The 17818-nt window shown below is 41.4% G+C and overlaps 5 protein-coding genes across 5 annotated transcripts; 3 read left to right on the forward strand and 2 right to left on the reverse strand.

The window, feature by feature from the left end:
• Nucleotides 1-289: 289 nt before the first annotated feature.
• On the reverse strand, nucleotides 290-2711 carry NO66 (Bifunctional lysine-specific demethylase and histidyl-hydroxylase NO66). The gene has a single exon (XM_020942354.2). The coding sequence runs from the start codon at nucleotides 2709-2711 to the stop codon at nucleotides 588-590; it is 2124 nt and encodes a 707-aa protein (XP_020798013.2). The 3' UTR covers nucleotides 290-587.
• peng (Pumilio and CPL domain-containing protein penguin) lies at nucleotides 602-6005 on the forward strand. The gene is made up of 5 exons (XM_020942353.2): nucleotides 602-3682; nucleotides 3750-4452; nucleotides 4518-4920; nucleotides 4981-5429; nucleotides 5736-6005. Exons 1-5 carry the CDS (start codon nucleotides 3219-3221, stop codon nucleotides 5925-5927), a joined length of 2211 nt encoding a protein of 736 aa, XP_020798012.2. The 5' UTR covers nucleotides 602-3218; the 3' UTR covers nucleotides 5928-6005.
• On the reverse strand, nucleotides 5994-6903 carry dod ((peptidyl-prolyl cis/trans isomerase) NIMA-interacting 1 dodo). The gene is made up of 3 exons (XM_020942358.2): nucleotides 6733-6903; nucleotides 6290-6640; nucleotides 5994-6194 (listed from the first exon to the last, which is right to left on the reverse strand). The coding sequence occupies exons 1-3, from the start codon at nucleotides 6788-6790 to the stop codon at nucleotides 6085-6087; spliced, it is 519 nt and encodes a 172-aa protein (XP_020798017.1). The 5' UTR covers nucleotides 6791-6903; the 3' UTR covers nucleotides 5994-6084.
• Nucleotides 6904-6948: 45 nt separating this feature from the next.
• On the forward strand, nucleotides 6949-9183 carry LOC110175966 (glyoxalase domain-containing protein 4). The gene is made up of 4 exons (XM_020942158.2): nucleotides 6949-7175; nucleotides 7484-7533; nucleotides 7593-7699; nucleotides 8300-9183. Exons 1-4 carry the CDS (start codon nucleotides 6975-6977, stop codon nucleotides 8908-8910), a joined length of 969 nt encoding a protein of 322 aa, XP_020797817.2. The 5' UTR covers nucleotides 6949-6974; the 3' UTR covers nucleotides 8911-9183.
• An 88-nt stretch (nucleotides 9184-9271) lies between these two features.
• r-cup (ryder cup) lies at nucleotides 9272-11940 on the forward strand. The gene is made up of 3 exons (XM_020942189.2): nucleotides 9272-10377; nucleotides 10431-10732; nucleotides 10794-11940. Exons 1-3 carry the CDS (start codon nucleotides 9382-9384, stop codon nucleotides 11293-11295), a joined length of 1800 nt encoding a protein of 599 aa, XP_020797848.2. The 5' UTR covers nucleotides 9272-9381; the 3' UTR covers nucleotides 11296-11940.
• The last annotated feature ends 5878 nt before the right edge of the window (nucleotides 11941-17818 follow it).

The raw sequence follows: 17818 nt of genomic DNA on the forward strand, positions 1-17818 counted from the left end.
ATTAGAGTGGGAGGCATGCAGCCTCGAAATGCGAGCGGAGCGACAATACTGTGGTTTAACTCTTAGGTGGTGCTTGGGGTTTAAAGATGAGAGTACCCTGTAATTGTATGAAGAGAAATATACCATATATGTACATACATATAAGGGTTTTTTTTTAACCTTTTCTTATTTTTTCAGTTCAGAAAGAGAGCCTCTACTGCGAAAGCAGGAAAATATATGATATATTTCCCCTCTCTTCTTTTCCAAGTTAAGTTAAGTTAAGTTAGTGCAAATAAAGTAAAATCAATTGTTTATGTTTAACCAAAAGATATGTGTATAATATTTAGATTTCATGACCCCGGCAGGCGCCTTCAGAACAACCACAAAACTCTTGGATTTTGTGGGCCGAGTGCCCAAATTGGGGAAATGAATTACAAATGATATATGTTGCACGTTTTTATGTATGTAGTATGATGACAATGATATTATGTTAGTTAATGGACTTCAGCATATTTTGCTAGGCAAGATAGCGTAGTCTGCGTAATTACTACATAACAATATTAATTATCTTCTAGGTGTAATTACAATTTGTACTGCTTTTTGTGTTTTTAATCTTCCTCAGGTTCGTTATCGTCTTCCTTAAACGGCTTCTCGGTCATTAGGAGACCGCGCTCCCACAGAGCCGTAGCCGCCTCAATCCTGCGATCAGCGCTCTTTAATGGTAGCAGAAATACCTTAATATAGGCCGGATAGGCCTTAATCAGGGTCTGGACGGCACCTGCATCGCTGGGCTCGATCTCCATAAAGTTGGCCTCGTACTTGCAATACTCCAGAGCATTGTCCACGTAGTAGTAGATGCGCAGCGAGTCTTCGCTGCTCACCAGGCGTAGGATATTGGCGCGCAGCAGACGAATAGAAGTCTGATCGGTAAGCTCGTAGTCGCAGATGGCATAGCCCTTTTTATCACGGCTGGTACGCGACCCAAAGACCGTTCGGACCTGCTCCTCCGGTTTGATGGTAGGTGGCAGGGCCTCATGTTGGAACTTTTTGGCCACCTGATCGACAGCCCAGTCGATCTCTTTCTCTGTGGGCACCATATGCTTTTGCACCATCTCCTGGACGTCCTTTATGAAGTGGTTGCGGGTGCGATTGTGGTCAGTGCCATGCACAAAACCCATATTCTGCCAAGTGTGAAGCGGAAGACCGCGCCGCATAGCAAGACTCTGCTTCACCGCCCTCTGGAGGACGTGCGGCATCAGCTGCTCCATAAGATTGGCATACGCCTGCTGTTGATAAACACTCAGAGTTATGTGCAGCGAATGCTGGTCCTTGTCGGTGATTGCCTGGTGGACAGTGCCGCGAGGGAAGTAGAGAACGTCACCGGCCTCCAGCACTTCATCCAGTATGGGCTCGCCCAGTTCCTCCTGTTTGTAATTGCCCGAGGATTCGCGGGCCAGCACGTCGGCCGGCTGGAGTGGCATGTACAGGCGCCAGCGCTTGCGCCCCTCTATTTGCAGTACAAAGGCCTCGATATCATCAAAGTGCGGTGCGAATCCCTGACTGTTTGGTGGCGTTAAGTACACATTCGCACCAACCAAGCAATGGAAGAACTCCTGCAGCATGGTGCACGTCTCACGGAGTCCGGTCAAATAGGTAGACGGATTTAGGATGCGAATGCTGCAGCCATCACCGTAGAAACCCCAAACTGTTGGCGGCTTGGCCCTGCCTTCCGGATTCAGCGTCTCGCGTTTGCCATCCGTGTAGCTGGTTATATCGATGTTGGTGGTGAACTCCAGATGATGTTGATTCAGCATCTCGTCGATCATCTTGAATGATATTAGCTTAGAGAAGAACTTTGGATCCTTGCGCTGCACCAGGCAGGCGTTCTTCTCCCAAAAGTCGCTGAAGAAGTCATCCGGTTGGACCGGATTCATGATCCACTGCAGAACGCGGCGGCCATCCTCGATGCTATTGGATTTGTGCACGTTCTTTGGTACTTCCACAATGGCATTCTGCTTGGCTTGTTTGCTGGTGCTGGGCATCTGGTCATCTACTCGTGGGCTGACTTTCCCTTTGGGCGGCAGGGGGCACGACTTCACCTCACCGGCCGCCAGGCTATTGCGTTTTCCTGGCAGCGGGCAGGACTTGACTTCTGTGCCGGCGGGCAGGGATTTGCGAACTACCAGCGGGCAGTATGGAGCCTTGCCGTCCTCATGCACGGGCGCAGTTTGTTCTAGGGTGCGACGCTGCTTACGTTGATTTGTTGAATCGCGCTTGATGGGCTGATCATTATTATTTGCATCACTGTTGTCATTAAGATGGCTCCGCTTGCGATCTGTTGGCCTGGCAGCCAAGGATTTTGGCGCAGCCTTCGGGGCAGGCGGCGACGGCGATTCTTCAAGGCTGGAGCTGTTCATAGTATACTCGGTGTAATCATTGTTATCGTCGGAGTCATCACTTAATTCTGTGCAAATATACTCCTCGAGCTTTTGACGCTGTACCAACTGGTCTGCAGTCAACTTTTTCTTGTCGACAAACAGCTCCTCTACTAATTTATCTAGGTTTGCACGATCGAAGGGTGGATTTGCATCCGGCTGTTTGTTACCTTTACCATTGGCACTGGCTTTTGGTTTACCGTTGTCGGTGGTCGCTTCACCGTTAGTTTTAACTTTTTTTGGTTTCGCTCCTGCGGCGCCAATTGGCGTTGATGTTGTTGCCGTCTTCTTAGGCATTTCGTATCGCTTTCCACTGTAGAATGTGAGACAGGGAATTTGACGAGTCACGCAGCAGAATTAGAGCGATTTTCTTTGTTCTTTTCAATCAAAAAATGAAATTAGTTTTGAAGTTTAAATGACTTGCACGTGTCAGATTGTAAAATAATTATCGCCGGTTGTCAATCGAATAATCGGTTACTCCACAGCTGTGCGCGATAAAACATACTTTTCGCGGACATTATTCGCTTTGCTAGTTAAACTGTTACAAGTAAGATATTTTGAAAATTGGGCGTTTCTAATTATTTGCATGGCAGGGAAAACGGGAATTTAACAGAACAAATGTATTTTGCTGACCGGCGAAAAGTGTGCCCAATTCTGGTTTGGTTCAATACGTATGGCTGGCTTATTTAACCAAATGTTCTAAAGGCCTAACGGTCACACTGCGCCTTCAGCACGTGTAGAATTTTTGTAACTTGCAACAACATTTCCAAATAGTTTAAGTGCAAAGTTATACTGGCAAAAAACATGGTCAGTTCGGAAGCAACTGGAACTGCAAAGGTGGCGAAAACAGGCACTAAGCCTCCGCCGGCCTTCAAGCCCAACAAATCGCCCGGTAAACCGATCAATGGACAGAAATTCAAATCTGCCGGAGGAGGTGCCAAGAAATTTGATAAGCCAGGTGGAGCAGGGTCGGGCAAGCGGTTCGACAAGTCCAGCGGTGGTGCGGGAGGTTTCAAGAAGTTTGACAAGTCTGGCGGAGGAGCGGGAGGATTCAAAAAGTTCGATAAATCCGGCGCAGGTGGCAAAAAGTTCGGTGGAAACAATAATAATAAGTTCGCTGGAAAGCCACAGGCACCGGCTGAGGGCGAAAAACAGGATTGGGCCAAGTTCAAGCAGGAGAAAAAGGATCTCAAGCTGAAGCGTAAGAGCACCAGAGACACCTACGAAATTACCAAGGAGGCCAAGCAGATCTACGAGAAGCTGCGATGGTAAGGCTTTAACAAAATTATAGTGACTACAAATAAATAAAAAATCTTGTTGTTTTTCCTTCGACAGCCGCCGCACGGAGAACAAGGACAAGCTGGTCGAGCAGATATACAAGGTGCTCAACGTGGGCGACACCATATCCAAGGTGGTTAAGGCCCACGATACCGCCCGCGTGCTTCAATGCATGCTGAAATATGCCTCTCCCGCTCTCCGGGCCGAAATCTCGGAGCAGTTGCTGCCCTTCACCGTGGACATGTGCCAGTCAAAGTACGCCCAGTTTTGCGTCCAGCGAATGCTTAAATATGGAGCACCAGCAACCAAATCGAAGCTGGTGGATAGCCTTATGGGTCACGTAGTACGGCTGGCTGGTCATAGCATCGCCAGTAGTTTGCTAGACACTATGTACCAGAGTGCCACACCCCAGCAGCGTATCCATATGCGACAGGAGTTCTACGGTGACCTGTATCGTAAGGCGAAGGATTCGAATGTCAAGTCGCTAAGTGACACGTATAAGGAAACAACCAATATGAAGGCTTCTATTCTGGGCTCTGTGAAAGCAAATCTGGACCATGTGGCCAATAAACAGTTGGTAGATAGTTCGCTTGTCCATGCCGTGATGCTGGAATACCTGCGTGCCTGTGACGAGGACGAAGAGAAGCTAGAGGAGACAGTGACTGCCTTTGCGGCTCTTGTGCCCCACATGCTTTCCACTAAGGAAGGCAGCGAGGCTGGTGTCATTTGCTTCTACAAATCCACGCCCAAGAACCGTCGAGTAAGTAGCGAATAAATGCAATATAAATTCCTAAAGACATTCCTTTAACTAATTCCCATTCGTAGGCCATCATCAAGAACATTAAGGAGCATTTACTGAAGATTGCCACTCACGAGCATGGCCACGTTTTCCTCATCTCACTGCTCAATGCCCTCGATGACACAAAGGCCACCAAGAAGGCCATATACGACCATTTGCATGGTGATCTGAAGACGCTGGTGGGCAACCAGTACGGTCGTCGAGTGGTGCAGTGGCTGGTGGCACCTGGTGACACCACCTGCTTCCATCCAAAGTTTATACGTTTGGTGGACGAGGGCTTGGCCTACGGCAAGAAGGAGAAGGAGCTGCGCCGTAAGGAGATCTTCGAGCAGATCGAAGCACCGATTGCCGAAAACATTGTTGAGGATCCGGCCTTCTGGCTGTCCAACAGCCATATTGGCCTAGTAGCCGCCGATGTTCTCAATCACCGTAAGTCCAGCATATATTAATTTATGTAGATTTACTTAAATTTATATAATTGCTTTTCAGTTCAGGGCGAATCGTATGAGAAGGCGGCTACCGCTTTGGCCAAAGTGATTGCTCAGCCGGAGTGGCGCATTACAGCGGATGCGGCCGGGCCACAGCCACAGGATAAGAAGAAGGCACACAATGATGTGGAGGCCATTATAGCAGAGGCCACCAAGCAGCGTAAAAAGCTGCTCCAGAACGATATTAGCAGCAGCGAAGAGGACGAGTCTGAGGATGAAGGAGAAGACGAACAAGATGAAGACGGAGCCCCCAAGCTGAAGAAAGCCAAAAAGGAACCCAAAAAGGCAAAGGAAGAGGAGCTAGCAGAAGCAGCTCCATTAGTCTCCGGCATCGAGGAGGCTGGTATGCACATTGTCTTAAAAAAGATCCTCAAAAATGATGTAAAGCGTGAGGGTGACATTACATTCGGACAGCAGCTTTTGCAAAATCTATCCGCCGATGTAAATGTGGTGAGTATATCAATAAGTTTTTAATATTAAGAGTTTTCCCAGCTCTATTTTCTACATATATTTTGATATTTAAATTAAATTAGAAGATTTTTTAATGATTTAATTTAGTTTATATTTTTCAAAGATATTGTTTTAATTGCAAACGCATCGAGTCTACAAAAGTGCTAAGAGTTGATCTTTGCTTAAGTGCTGTATTTTAATTTTAGATTTGAGCATTTATTCAGTTTTTAATATAGAACTTTTGACACTTTCATATTTTTAAAGGAAATAATTTCCATTTCTGTTCCCAATATTTCTTCTTTTTAGCTAAACTCGTGGCTGAGTGTGAATCGAGCCTGTTTTGTCCTTGTCAAGCTAGTGGAGAACAGTCCATCGCTGTTGAAGTCCTGCAAGGAGACCATCACGTCGGAGAAGAGCCTTAGCCAGACGCTACTTGGTCAGAAGACGCCCGGGGCCAAGATGCTGGCCACCAAACTGGCCTTAAATAGCGGCAAATGAAACCGAAAACGATAACCTCGTTTTGCTAGCTTAGACAACATAATTTTTTAAAAATACATAAACCTATATATTGAGAAATGGCTGTAATTCATTTTTATTCGTGCGATGACACCGTTGTAGCTGATATTGTGGTTGTTGTTGGAAATGAACGAGTTGTTTACGATTTGCGAAGGATAATGTGGAGTCCTGAATCAGTGTCCACTATCCCCGATAGCTGGCCAACGTTCAAGGCGAAGGCGGCCTTCTCGAAGGGCGGCTGCATTTGACCTGTGCAGGTTTCGAAAGTTGGTGAGCATAGTTACACTTGCAACAGAGTCTTCACTCTCAGTGAGTTGCTATCACGGGTTCTAGCGAATTCTTACCTCTGCCAAACTTTCCAAGATCACCGCCGCGCTTGGCGGAACTGCAGTCGGAGTAGGAGCGCGCCAGCTCGTCAAAGGTGGCCTCCTGCTGGACAATTTTGTTGCGATACACTTCCAGCAGCAGCTGGGCTTCCTCTTTGGTCCTAGTGATGTTCTCTTCTCGCCACGAGCTGGGACGCCGGCTGCCCTTGTGTTTCACCAGCAGATGCAGGCACTGCACCTCGTCCGGAGAGTCGCCGGCCCCACCGCCGGATCCGCCACCGCCTGATCCACCGCCGGTCTTCTTGGCCGGTTCGGTGGGCTGATCCCACTGCGATTCCTTTGTGTAGACGTTCAGGTAATAGCTCAAGCCTACAAAAATTAATAAGTGCGCAAATTTTTTTTAGACGCCGGTCGGCGTTTTTGCTGCATTAACCCAACTCTCTGTTGGGGGTACTCCTAACCTGTTGAGCGGCTAGTGCGCTTCTCCCATCCTTCGGGCAATTGTTCGGCATCGGGCATGTTGATATATTTGTTACAGATCAGAATGCGGTGATATTTAATAAATATATTCCAGGATTTGGTTTACAGCCAATGTGACCCTGCGGTTCCCTCTATAAAGTGGGCCATGGAACTAGCGATGGAAGAATATCGATTACACACAATCGATATCTTTGGTCACTTATACTATCGATGGCCTTAATCGATGAATGTGCCTCCTCTAGCCCCGTCCCCTTACAAAAGCACGACCACAAACCGATTGGAAAACATTTCACCAACTTCCGAAGCATCTTTAAACACCCGCCTCGCCATGTCAGCGATTCCAGGACGTGCTCTCCACTATGTCTTTAAGATCGGCGACCGGGCTAAAAACGCCTTTTTCTTTCGCCAAATCCTTGGCATGAAGGTAAGGGAACGGGCTGTGGATATAACCGAATTTCGGAGAGCGGCAGAAAGAGAAGGAGAGGGGGGGAGTTTATCACTGGGAGTGTGCATGCATAAATCGGCAGACTTTCTTATCGCTCCTGTTGTGTCTGGGCCGAGTTTTTTTTATCTGAACAACGTGTCAACGACTGAATAGCAACTGGCATTTGCTAATTAAAAAGCCCAGATGCCAGATAAAGTCGTATAATGACGGTGTAACTATTATTATTCCCACTCTACAACATTATCATTGTCTTAATCATGCTCTCTCACTCTGTCTCGCGTCAACAGGTACTGCGGCATGAGGAGTTCAAAGAAGGTTGCGACGCTGAATGCAACGGGTAAGTGCAAGCGAGATGGCTGGCTTAGCTTCAACCGGTAATATCTAATCCTTACACAGGCCCTACGACAACCGGTGGAGCAAAACTATGGTCGGTTATGGACCCGAGGATTCGCATTTCGTCATCGAGCTTACCTATAACTATGGAGTTAGCAACTATAAGATGGGTATGGTATTGAGCACTTAATGGGTTTATAGGTACTAGAAATCAAAGGTATTGTTTTCTAATTCTTTCTTAAACTGACTAAGAACTGCATTATAATATGAGAAAAGAGCTCCTTAATACTTTAAATTCCTATATACTATAGGAAAACAAGCATTTAAATAGGAAAGTATAGATCATTAACTTAGATACAAAAAATAATGATTTGAGTTTAAGCTTAGATTTTAGCAATGTTAAAAAAAGGACTAATCCATGAATTTCTCATCTACAAAAACAATTGGTTTGTTCTTTCTCTGACACCTTTCTAATTAAGTGGTTCAATCGAATGTACATATGCTCCACTATTAATAGATTTGATAAGTGACTGTGCGTAATTTTGAATAGATTAAAAATAAATAATCTCTTTCTTGAAGAAGTTAGCACGAACAAAGTAATCTTTGAGTAGGCAGAACATTTTTTTTGCAGTAATTAATCTGTGAAGCTACTCAAAAAAAAGCTACTTAAACATTTTCTAGTAAAAGTAACATAGATTATAGTTTTAAAAATAAGTTACTCTCTAAATGTAATCATTTCAATTTTAATTATAATGATTTCGTTCATTTAGGCAACGATTTTGGCGGCGTAACTATTCATTCCACGGAGATTCTTCCACGAGTCGCCAAGCACTCGTATCCCGTAACGAAGGTGGCTGGCAAAGGAAGTCTGATTACCTCACCCGATGGCTACAAGTTCTATGTGATTGAGCAACCACCGGCCAGTTCTGATCCCGTCCAGTCGGTGGAGCTGAATGTTAGCAATCTCCAGTCCTCCCGGAAGTACTGGCACGAGCTGCTCCAAATGCAAGTGCTCGATGAAAACAATAAGAGTTTGCGCCTAAGTTACGGAGGAAACCAGGCTTCGTTGCAAATCACAGAGATCAAGGAGCCATTGGACAGAGCCAAAGCTTATGGAAGGATTGCTTTTGCTATACCATCGGCCAAGCAGCCACCGCTTCATGAAGCCGTAAAAGCAGTCGGAGGCTCTATACTGAAGCCTCTGATCACTCTGGATACGCCGGGTAAGGCGACCGTTTCGGTGCTAATTCTTGCCGATCCAGATGGTCATGAGATCTGTTTCGTTGACGAAGAAGGATTCAGGGAGCTGTCCAAGGTAGAGCCCGATGGCGATCAGAGTCTGGATAAATACATCGAAAAGGATCCCTTCCAGCAAAAGTGATCGCTGTGATCGATCGTGAATTTAATGATTTATTATCTGTTTTTTTTTGTACATAGCGTTTTTAAATTTGAAAATGTATTGCAGTTGTTAAGGTCGGTTGCCGGGTAACGTTTATAAAATGATATTATACACACTAAAAGTACTTAAATTGTGTTTACATAAACTTTGGATAAACTTAAGACATGTTTGATAGTAACATTTACCTTTAATGTGTTTGTTTAATATTTTCTCGAAGATGAAGCTTAAATATATACCATATTTTGTTGAATGTAATGTGTTGTATTAACATTCTTTAGATATGTTTCGTACTATATTTATGTTTTCAAATAGTGTATTGGATTTTTCCATCATGTTTATTTGAATTTTAGGAACAACAAACACCGTTTCGTTTTTAAGCCTTGTTTTTCTTTTTAGTTACACCTTAAGGATTTTTTGTAGTGTTTTATAACGTATTTTGACTAAGACTGAAACATGAGGGACATATCGTTGGGAATTTCAATGGTCGCCAACCAGAAACCATGGATGCATTTCGATTCAACGGAGGAAGAGAGGAGACAAATCCATTGTAGTTGGGGTGAGTTCTTGGCGAGACGGAGCAGGGATATCGATGCCATGAGGAACTTTAATCTGTGCGTTGCCCGGCATGATAATGTTACCAAGCAAAAGGCCCTCTGCCTAAGGAGCAAATTCCAAAGGACAGTGGGCTTGGCTCAGGGTGCCCTAAGGGATAGTCAGAAGGCCACAGAGGCAATGACTAAGTGGGATTCCAGTGTGACAATGGAAATGGCCGATTGCCTTTATGATCTCAATCGGTTCGAGGACAACAAGGTCCTCTTACATAATAGTATTCGTCGAAATATTGGCACTTCACTGGAACCCTTCGAGAAGCGCCTACATACCGTCGACGAGAATCTCAAGGATAGCACTGGGGACAGCCTGACGAACTTCTATATGGAACACTCGACCGAAATGCCCGGATTCTATGAACACAAGAGGGATCAACTCGAGAAGGCGGACAAGCGGCCACTGTGGAAAATTCGAAGGGCTCGCAAGGAATGCGATGTTCAGAGCTTTATTGATCGAAAGGAGGTGATGATATCGCCCCTGGAGAAAGAGCGTAGATGTCGCAAGACCAAGAACTTTTATCAGAACTACTTGGGTCGCAATTGGACCGATTTTATATTCCTCAAAACGCTTCGCAGCAACCCGAATCTCCTGCAGGACCACACTTCTGGTTCCTCAAAGGAGAGGCGGGCATATCTCGAGAAATCGTTCCTGCGTCTAAAGTCCTTTGCCAGAATGCTTCATGCCCGTAGCCCCATGTACAATGAGTATTTTCAGCGGAGTCCTGTAATGGAGGCCCGCATGAGAGAGGCAAATCTGTACAGGATTCAATACCAGACCAGACGTAATATGCATAGTATCCTTCGAACCATACGGGTCCTTAGGAAAAGAAAGGATCTCAGTGTAAGTTAATCTTAATATTATATTTTTATATTAAAGTAATTAAGATTTCTCAGTGCCTGCGTAAGTTCATCGAGGATGTGATGGGCCACTATGTAATCCTAAAGACCGAACGCATGATGCCATGGAAGGTGGAGTTTATGAATGAGGTCTATAACCATCTAGGTCTCAGTCTTTGTGAGATCTATCGCATTCCAAAGACTCGACTAACGCCACACAATAAGAACGCCATGTGCACCCTGTTCAATATACCCCCTGCCAAGCCTTTGGAGTTCACGGAGGTCATCTTTGGCAATCGAGCCTCCTATATCAATGCGGGTCACGATAAACCATACACGGACCGAATGGCCGAACATCAGTGAGTATTAAAATTCGATTTGATTTTTGTTCTTGGTTTTTGAAGTTTAAGAGCTTTTTAGCAATTACATTGAGCACTTGGAACGGCGTCTATTATTCTCCAACTTGGCTATTGAGAGGGCATATCTACTCCATGAACTGGCCGATCGGCATATGCAGATAAATCACTTCAGTCAGTGCCTGTCCTATGCCCACAGGGCCACCGAAGAGGCCAAGACATGCAACAGCCTGGTGTGGCAGTTCCACGGCATGATGCTAATGGCCAAGTCCCATGCCGTCCTCCACAAGTATGAGCGTCAGAAGGATATACTGAACTATGCCTACGATCTGGCTATTGAGCTAAAGTCTCCACGCCTATGCATCTTCATCGAACTGTGCCGCATGCTGAACAGGGACTACATAACGCTTCGGAAAATGACACAGCTGGTGACCAACAAGCGACTGCGCACCAAAATCTCCAATAGATCCAGTTTCTTATCCAATATATCGCCAAATGACTCCCCCTATGAGCCAGAGTACAGAGGACATCCTTCTTTGGAGAAGGAACATATTTCGCTTCACTGATCCAACGGATCGGATGGCGGGCACTGATATTTTCCAGTGCCCATCATTCGATCTGTTGGGTGTTTTTTTAGACGAAATATGTTCTTTCTTTAAAAAAAAGACATTATTTTAATATTAACACACAAAAAAATTGATAACAAAAATTAGACAAAAAATCAAATTAAAAAAATATGTAGTTGTAAAAAAAACATGTAAAAATCATATAAATATTCTAAATATTTTAACAAACCAAAAAAAAAAATCCCCAGAGATGTAACAAAATCATATAGTTGCATGAGTACATGTAAAGATTAAAATTTGTATTTAAAAAATAGGATCAACTCGATGTATATATTTTAAGTCATGTTTTTAATTGGAATATTCAGGTGAAAAAATAGATTGGTATTGTACCTTTTATTTTAAATATTCTTTGGTAAGTTTAAAACCTTTACGAACAAAATGCGGGTAGCATGAAAGATTAAAACGTTGGTGAAATCCATTGGTGTAAGATAAGTTTTAAATTAGGTTAAGGTTACCGAATTAAAATTAATGTTGTTGTATTTAATTGAAAACGGTTTCAGAAATATATTCCCAATGTTAGAGAAGTGACAATTCTTATAGTGTTGGAAAAGAAAATAAAACAAATTAAACCCCAGCAACTATTAATATTATTTAAAGTTTGTATTTAATTCAGTTCCTTGAACCACCTAAAGAATTTATTATTCCATACAACAAATCCCACTTAAATGTAAAAATTTAACACACAAAAAAAAATAAAGTAAAATGATTTTTTGTAAGGGAATTATCAGAAATGAAAATGTCACTGGCCCATTTTTGAATATAAATGAATGGCATAAATAAAATAAACACAATACCCAGCAGCTGTAGTAAAAACTATTGAAAATGTGCTGCCGAAATCAATGGAAAAGACACCGAAATCGACATCCGAAATAAAATCATTTAAAAAAGCATAACAATTAAAAATCCCAATATCACATTTAAACGAGATTATAACAATAACCAAACAACTTTTTTGTTTGCTGTAATTATTTTCCACCCCAACCCCAATCCCTTCTCACTTCCTCGCCCTTTAAAATAAAATCTAAACAAAATTCCGGTTGGGCAAAAAATTGTTTTCGCACTCTTAAATTATTTATGTGTTCGATGGGGCGGCGGGAAGGAGATTGCACTTGACTCCAATTTAGCCAATAACCCAAACCCCAGTCAGTCAGTCGGTGTGCCTGACCTCGCCCAACTAGAAACTACGATTTGCATATTTTGTTACTATAGTTGGTTTTTTTTTTGTTGTCAGCATTGAATTGTCGCATGTTGGCCAGGGTTGGGAACTGCTAACTGGAACTGCAGAACTGGGCCTAAAAGAGAAATTACATTTTATTTTGTCGCATGTCGCGGAGCCCCAATACAAGCAAACAACAATAAAAAGCGAGAAACTGCGGAGTTTTTAGAAATCAACTTATTGGTACTCTTTATAAATCTATAGAGCTTATAAAAAGAAAATAAAAAATATTTAATTCCTTATTCCTTTAAATAAATTTAATATATGTACATTGATTTCCCAGCAAGTGTGCTTGAAATTCCCAAGTTCAATTCATAGAGACCAACAATTAAGGTTGATCATTAGCTATATGATTACTAATAAGTTTTTTTGACTGATTTTTTATAGTATTTATATGACTTAACCAAGGTTCATCATAAATTTATATTTTTATATAACTTTCTTTATTATTTATGAGTATATATCTCTTTTTTTTTAATATTTACCTATATTTAAAGGCAAGATAAGCCTGTTGTTTTGCTTTACTTTGTAAACTTCAGTTCAGTGTAAATGATGTAATACAATCAAATACAATTAATATGAACATATTAAGTTTATGAAAACTCTTAATTTCAACCATGAATATTTTTTGAAATATCGCCATTAGCCAAAGATTGAATAATTAAATTGAAAGCAAACATTTTAAGCATAAGGCAATAATCTATTGATTTATAAGTTACAAACCATAAGTATATTTTTACAATATCACCAAATTTTAAACATAAATACTTTTTTAAGTCATCGTAAGCCAAAGATCTATAACCCAAAATAATATATATTCTGCAACATAGTATTATAAAAAGATCCTCTTAAATACATGTCTCCAATTGAAATACAAATTAATTGATAGATTAATTAATAAGCTAATAAATCAAAAAATATTTAAAATTCTGCATTTCTTCTCTATTTTTTTGTTATTATTTATTATATTAGAAATTCGTTAAAATTGTTATGGTTAATATACTTTTTGGAAAGGGAATGACAGCCGGCATGCAAAATATGCAAAAGAGCAAATGCGTCAATAAATGCAACGACAACAAATGTTTTATTGTGTCAATGCTGGCCAAAAGGGTCGTCGAAAGGGTTTTTTTTTTTGTTTTTTCTTGATTTTGTATTTTTTTTAGCCTAGCCAACTCCCAAGTGGCCAAAACAAATGCAGCAAGCGAGTGGAGCGTCGCATCGCGTCGGTTCGAGTTCCGAGTTTGGGCTTGTGGTACATGGCACACATATTTGCAGCTCATTATGCCAGTTGCCATTAAAAGTGAAAGAGAAACCTGGCCCAAGGACCTCCCAGACACTGTGCAAAATTGTCGAAGGCAATTCGCCTCGCCAGGCGCCGCCTCACCTTGCACTTCAATCAGCTGCCATCGCCAGGACGCGAAGGCAATCAACAAGCTCGAAACTCGAAGCTAGCGGCTCCTTTCTTGCTCTATGTACTTGTATTTTTCTTTCATTCTTTCTTTTCTTTTCTTTTCTTTTCCCTGCTGCTCGCTCGTCGTTGCAGCAAGGAAACCTTATTGGCCAAATTGGGGTCAGCACAAGAAGGTCGCGATAACAGCGCAAATAATTGGTAATGGCAGCGCCACCAGAAGCCAGCCAAATTGCATCGAACGTTAAGGTTCCATTTCGTCCTGACCCCCTCCGTGTTTGAGTCAGATTTTCGGGTTTGTCTGCAAGTCATTCGGTGAATCGTTTTGGGATGGTCGGACGGACTGCCTGATGTCCTGGTGCTCCTTCCCTGGCATTTTTATTCTTTTCGGGTATCAACTCTTTGGGGGGTTTTCACTCAACTGCTTAATGTGTGGAAAATAGCTACGGAGTTACTTAAAATATTGCGGTGGTGGCAGGTTTTTAGATGCTTTCAATTATTTTAAATACTTGAGTAATCAGGTGACTAAAACTAGCTTTAGTATTCGGTTATTTTATGGGAAATTCGTTGGTGTAAGGTGTTGGTGACGTTATATGTAATATAAGTTTAGATTTATAACAGTTAGGAGATAAGTCATTGTATTTTTTTGGTAGTCGGAAAACTGTATATTTTTTGTATAGAAGTTATTAGGTAAAATAATATTATTGGTGGATCTTGTTGGTGATTAATAGCTTACATTGGTATTATTCTTTTTATTTAAATACTTTTCTTAAGTTCTTAAAACATTTCGACCAAAATGCGAGCAATATGGGTAATCGTTGGTGAAATTAGTACTATTTAAGTGTCACTTAAAATTCATGTTTGAATTTAAAACGTCTTTAATTTGAACTTTGCTTAAGTTCTCAAAACATTTTTTGTATGAGTATTGTGGAAATGTATACCTAATGTTGAAGAACTACGAATTATGTTGGAATGGAATTAACGTGTTTGTTTTCAATTTTCTATAATCCTTCATTAATTTATTTGTGTAAGATTAATCTATGCCATATACATACATATGTGAATTTAAATTGGAAACACTTTGTGTCTCTGAACGCAAACAGGTGCATCAATTTAAGGCTGCCACAAATTTCATGGCAAAACACTTGATAATAATTTCACCTCACACTTTTACTGAACTTTTCCTTTCGACTTTTTGAACTTTTCTCGCTCTGCACGGTGGAACTTTTCCGGTTAGTTGTTGTATTGTTGTAGTTGTTACTGTTGTTGTGGTTGTTGTGGTTGTTGTTGGTGTGTTGGCCTTATTGTTATTGTTGTTGATGGTGTTACTGCTGCCATTCGCAACTAATTTACGACTGGCCGTCGCGCTGGGAAGACTCTCCAAAGACTGCGGCAATTGTCGGGCAATCCCTGCAGCAACCCGTACCCCGTAGACCCTTCTCTTTTCTGGGTTCCCTTCCTACACTTAACACCCTTCACCATAAAGTTAAATGAATGTGGTAGCCAACGAAATATGCTACAAGTAAACCAGGAAAATAAATACCCAAAAAAAGCAAGTACAAAAAAATGGAAAGCCGAAAATGCAACTAGAAATTATAGTATATACACGGAGAAACGTGGAGTAGGCGTGGGGGCGTGGTTCGCATTAAGTGTCCCCCATAGAGCTTGCCAAAAACTGAAATAAAAATAAAATTAAACAGCGGGAGACCTGAACCAAAAAAATAAACGTCGATGAAATGTCGGACAACGACCTCAAAATATACAATCAATGGGTGGGTTTTTTGAGGGAAATGTGGAAAACGTGAGGAACGCGGCAACGGAAACTGGGAAAACTACGTAGGGAAAATATATTGGGTAAGGGGAAGTGGTAACGCCAAGGTGCCATTAGAGCCATTAGGATTGGCAAAACTTGAGCCGCACCATCAGGCCAATGACGATGACGATGACGATGATGATGATGATGCAGCAAAACTAATAAAATTAAATTATTATGTAAAATGCAAATAAAATAATATGCAAATCGAATATGAGCGCACACAGAGCTGCTCTCCGGTTCATGTCCATGGAGCCATGAGTAATCACAGACGCAGAGCCCGGACCCCAAAAACAAGGCAAATAAACACATAAATAAATCAAAAATGGACTACGACAAATCTCGGTTGGCTCGAAGCAGAAAGCAAGCACCGGACACGGACAGCAGCAGCAGTAGCAGCAGTGAGAGAGCATTAAAATATGGCCAATAATAACCGAAATATCCATGTGATATATCCATCCAACCACCCAACCACCCAACCTACCCACCAAACCAAACACGAGCCGCAGTTCAGGCCGGACTAAAATTGGTAATACGAGATGGGGAAAACTGCCAAGAGGCAGGGTTAGGCAGGCACTAGGGAAGAATTAAACCGGATATGGACTTGGAACTACTCTGGAAAATGCTAGAAATCTTAAAATTTATTAAATTACGTTCAAGGCATTTGTATAATTAAAAACCTAAACTTGAAAGTGGTTTCAAAAATTAAAATAAATAAAACAAGATCACATTTTTCTAGATTCTATGACAATTATATGTTATATATGATATAGATTTAATTTCACTTTGAAATATTATTTCAATAATAAGATAAATATAGTAAATATATATACCCATATTTATATTGCTTAACTTTATGAATAATATAAATTTACCTAATTAATAATATTTTAATAAGTTAAATAAGTTTTAAACAAAGAAAAGTGATTATTTTCATTTGAGCTTCAAGCTTTAAATTTAGCTTTATAAGAATATTTAAAAAAAATCTCAGGAAAATTGACCGCTTTAAAAAAAACTATGTACACAAAAGAGCATATAATAGTTTAATCTGATATTATCTTAACAAAAATCAAAAATAATGAATAAATAAAAAAACAAACAGAATGCTCTTGGAATTGAACCTAGTACCTTCATCTCACAGATCTAGGGTTTAACCTTTACGCTAAGGACTTATGTTTATAAATTTGATCTTACCACATTTCTTTAATGGCTGACTACAATAAGATTCCTTGCAGATAAATAAATTACATTTTCCCCAAAGATGCTTAAAATTCCCAAGTTCTTTTTTCGAAAGCCTGAGCTGCAGCTCCTTAGCTGACACATTAGTTTTATCGTTTTGAACAGAGTTAAAAAATTAATATTTAATACAGTAATAAATTACTAATAATTTCGTCTAGTATACCCAAAGAACTTGCTACCCTTGGCGATACTTTTCCCTAATTTTTTTTGTCAGGATAGAAAAATAAAAGATATCTGTGAAAGGCAAAGCCAAAAATTCGACTTGCACACACACACACACATACAGTACAGTCCCAGACATTTTCGTAATCAACATAAAATCCAATCATCCGTCATGGACAGTAAAAGCAGGCAAAGGGCTGTCGCTGTCCACTCCCAACTCCACCCACCTCCCCACTATCTACACTCCACTGTTAGTTCTGGCCTTTAAAAATGCCAAAAACGAAAATTTTGATTTATGAGCAGCAGAAAGCTAAAGTAAAAGAAGAGCCAGAAATTATGTGTGCTTGTGTATTGGCCCGGCTCATTTATAACGCGCTTAAATCTAATACGCGGACAGTACTCAAGGAAGGAGGGATGGAGATGGGGGGATGGGGGAGTGGGGGTGTGGGTGGTGGCGGGGGTGTCGGGTTACTTGCTAGGAGTTCTTGTCTTCCGCATCCGCATCCGCAGCCGGCAGACGTGCGTAAAGCGACGCGTTTCCGCTTTATGATTAATATGCGCGACAAAACACAAAATACACGGACACAGTAAACACTAGTTAAAAGGAACTTTTCAATAATCAAAT

Source organism: Drosophila serrata, unplaced genomic scaffold (genome assembly GCF_035046125.1).
Source record: "Drosophila serrata isolate PLE 108 unplaced genomic scaffold, ASM3504612v1 contig_362, whole genome shotgun sequence".
Taxonomy (NCBI): Eukaryota; Metazoa; Arthropoda; class Insecta; order Diptera; family Drosophilidae; genus Drosophila; species Drosophila serrata.